Source organism: Priapulus caudatus, unplaced genomic scaffold, assembly GCF_000485595.1.
Source record: "Priapulus caudatus unplaced genomic scaffold, Priapulus_caudatus-5.0.1 Scaffold330, whole genome shotgun sequence".
NCBI lineage: Eukaryota > Metazoa > Priapulida > Priapulimorpha > Priapulimorphida > Priapulidae > Priapulus > Priapulus caudatus.
The window spans coordinates 15,304-19,024 of record NW_014577391.1 but is presented as its reverse complement, the minus strand read 5'-3'; the positions used below and the strand labels follow the sequence as shown (position 1 = coordinate 19,024).

The following is a 3,721-nucleotide window of genomic DNA, read 5'->3' as shown; positions in this document are numbered from 1 at the left end:
CGCACGCTCTCGCACGCACGGACGCGCACGCGCTCTCGCATTCACGCACGCTCTCGCACGCACGCGCGCACGCACGATCTCACACGCATGCACGCACGCATGCACGCACGCACGCGCGCACGCACGCGCGCACGCACGCACGCACGCACGCATGCACGCACGCACGCTCGCACGCTCTCGCATGCACGGGGGCGCACTCACGCTCGCACGCTCTCGCACGCACGCACGCACGCACGCACGCACGCACGCACGCACGCACGCACGCAGGTAAATGCATGCTGTGTCAACGTCGCAGAGAAAGAAGGGCCGTTGGTTTATTACCGGTTGCCACGGCTCGTGATAGATTGCGCAACTGCTGTCGGTACCACAGTGGCGACGTCGGCATCAGTGTGCCCTCGTGAATTCACTGACGATAAATATTTGATGAGCGCGCTTGCAAACTCAGCGACGTGGAGCGAACCGGCAACAGCGGCTATTTTATTCGCTCCTCTACTCCTAGATGTCTAGTTGTCTATTCGTAGGAGGCGCAATTCTTCAGAGAGAAGGGAATGTAATTGTGGCAGGATTGCGTACGTATACACGGAACCCCGCAATCTCTCAGTTATACGCTTATTATTATTATTATTATTATTATTATTATCAGTTTTTATGCGAAATTATATCTGAAACGATTTCTTTGGAATTTGAAGCCCTTTTCCATCTATTACCTCCAACTGTCCGGTTTCCTCCAGCGCGTTTTACTGTTATTTTGCCGTGGGGGAGGCCGGACGATAACGGGGGGAGGGGCGGAGAGGGCAGAGGGGCGGCGGGGGAGGAAGGGAGAAGGGAGGGGAGCGATGGGTGGCGGGGGATGGAAGAAGGACGTGATGGGTAGCAGGGAAGGAGAACAGAGAATGCCGAGCATCCTCTGTTTACTCTTCCATCTGATAACGCACGTACGCGTAACACAGTATAGTTAAGTTAAGTTAAATCCTTGCCGCGCCTATGCGGAACATAGGCGCATAGGGCGGTGCCCATCTCCGTTTCCGTAACCCTGAGGCCCCCCTACAGTAGCATTTACCATGAAAGCAGCAACGCAATATAACGATACTTTTTAACCCGCCGCTAGGTGTCGCCACCATCACTCACCAGTATGCGTCCGGTGGTCGTCTGCCCGGATATCAGCTCGCCGGCCCAGTCCTTCGCCTCCGTCATCCACGTGACCTCTCCTTCTTCGGGCGTCGCCGATAGAGGCGTCGCCGGCTTTCCGGCGGGCGGCGTCGGCGGCACCACCTTCGGCGCCTCATACTCGGGGTCCTCCTTCCAGGGCCGGCAGCACAGGTAGACGCAGAAGCGGTAGGCGCAGACGGCGAAGATGCAGACGAGAAAGGTGGCGACGGAGGAGACGACGAACGCCCACCACAGCGGTTCCTGCTGCATGCATTCATCCTCCTCGATGCTGCCGCCCTCGAACGACGGCATCGCGACGACCGCGCGACCTCCTCACGGGTTCCTCCCCTCCCCGGCCGCCGCAGCCGACGACGACGACGTCACGCGATGAAGGCGCCACCTACAGTCGCACGGCGGCCGCATGCGGAGCGCGGCGGCGCTACCTGGCGGCGCTGTTAAGCGTCCGCGTCGCGTAGTGACCGAGAGCTAACTCGCGGTCGGCTAGTCTGGTCCGACCTGCTCCGAGATTCCAGCACAACTGACCGGGGTCCGAGATGGCGCGACCAGTAGATCGACCCAACTGACCAGTCCTCGAGGAGCAGCAAGTATCTGGTGAGAAGTGCCAGCGACGGGGGTCAGCTGCGCTGCCTCAGACAATAACAGTGACCAGCGGTCACTGTCAGAGTCCTCCGGTCACAACCTCGGTAATTCAGCAGCAGTGGTAGTCCACGGGCGATGACCGCCACTACAAACAACCGTCAGCGGCGTGGCAACTGGACGCAGTGGTCAGTGAGTGACCGCTACGAATGTAGGAGACTGGTGCACCGTGAGTGGGTAGTTCGTCCAGCCAGCTTTGCAGATCCGCTGACCATCTAAAACATGAATACACCTGGTAGTTAATCTCATGCTATACCAAAGAAAATCTCAAATGAAGAATCGTGGAAAACAACCGACCAGGAACCAATCGCTACACAGATCCTGAGAAGGCAGTGTAACTGGATTGCTAGTAACATCACCAGGCAGGCCTTGACCTGGTATCCACAGGGAAAGAGGGAGAGGGGAAGGCCAAGAAACACGTGGCGTAGAGACACCCAGGCAGAAATGCAGAGAAGCGGTCACTCCTAGAGGAAGATGGAAAAAACAGCCCAGGGTCGAGTGCGCTGGCGGAGCGTCGTCGATGGCCTATGCTCCTCATGGGGCTAAAAGGCCTAAGAAGACACCTGGGGCCGGTTTCACGAAGCGTACTTAACTTTAATTATGATTAAATCACTACTCATTCTTAACTTCCCGTAATTATGATCATTATTAATCATACTTAAAATTCTTCACAGAAATTGAACAGTCACTTTAATTTAAGTACGGGAAGTTAATCATGATTAGTAATTTAATCATGATTAAATACTTATGTACGCTTCGTGAAACCGGCCTTTGGTAGTTAATCTCACGCTACACCTGGTAGCTAATCTCATGCTACACCTGGTAGCTAATCTCACGCTACACCTGGTAGCTAATCTCACGCTACACCTGGTAGCTAATCTCACGCTACACCTGGTAGTTAATCTCACGCTACACCTGGTAGTTAATCTCACGCTATACCTGGTAGCTAATCTCATGCTACACCTGGTAGTTAATCTCATGCTACACCTGGTAGTTAATCTCATGCTACACCTGGTAGTTAATCTCACGCTACACCTGGTAGTTAATCTCACGCTACACCTGGTAGCTAATCTCATGCTACACCTGGTAGTTAATCTCACGCTACACCTGGTAGCTAATCTCACGCTACACCTGGTAGCTAATGTCATGCCACATGGAGCGCAAATCAATGGTGACAATGCAATGGTGACAATACAATGGTGACACTGCACTAAATCAATGGTGACATTGCACTAAATCAATGGTGACACTGCACTAAATCAATGGTGACACTGCATTTTTATTTAAGAAGTTTGTCATAGATTTCCTTAAAAGACGAATACGTGTGACATGCTTTATCCACTTACTAGACTCTATCCCTCACACGAGTGAGCTCCCGTTCGCCAATGAACCCCACAGCTAAACATAATTTGAAACCTGCATGCGCGTTGCTAAGATACGTTAATTGATTACTTTCTTATTAAAAGACGAGACAGTAAAAGGACAAAACAGTTAAAAAAGGATTAATAGTGCGGACATCGGACATCATGATTCTAGCAAAATATTATAATTGGTTCGCAATGCTAATCGTCGACAGCTAGGCAGCATATATGCAGAAATCTTATTTGCGCATGCGAATACAAGAATATGTTTTTCCATTTCCGTTATCGCGCGAGTACAACGATTCGTAATTAAGGTCGCATTGCGCTCCCACCATTCTAAAGCGTAATTGAAAACAATTCAAATTATCAGAGCTCATACGCATTTTGATTCCATCTTCGTACGGGGGCTGGCATCATATGTATGCCATATGTATGTATGTATGTATGTATGTATGTATGTATGTATGTATGTATGTATGTATGTATGTATGTATGTATGTATGTATGTATGTGTGTGTGTGTGTGTGTGTGTGTGTGTGTGTGTGTGTGTGTGT

General features: G+C 51.4%; 1 protein-coding gene across 1 annotated transcript; it reads right to left on the bottom strand.

Annotated features, from left to right (window-relative positions):
* Positions 1-1,104: 1,104 nt before the first annotated feature.
* On the bottom strand, positions 1,105-1,496 carry LOC106809114 (calcium-activated potassium channel slo-1-like). Its single transcript, XM_014812077.1, has one exon. It carries the CDS (start codon positions 1,459-1,461, stop codon positions 1,105-1,107), a length of 357 nt encoding a protein of 118 aa, XP_014667563.1. The 5' UTR covers positions 1,462-1,496.
* Positions 1,497-3,721: the final 2,225 nt, after the last annotated feature.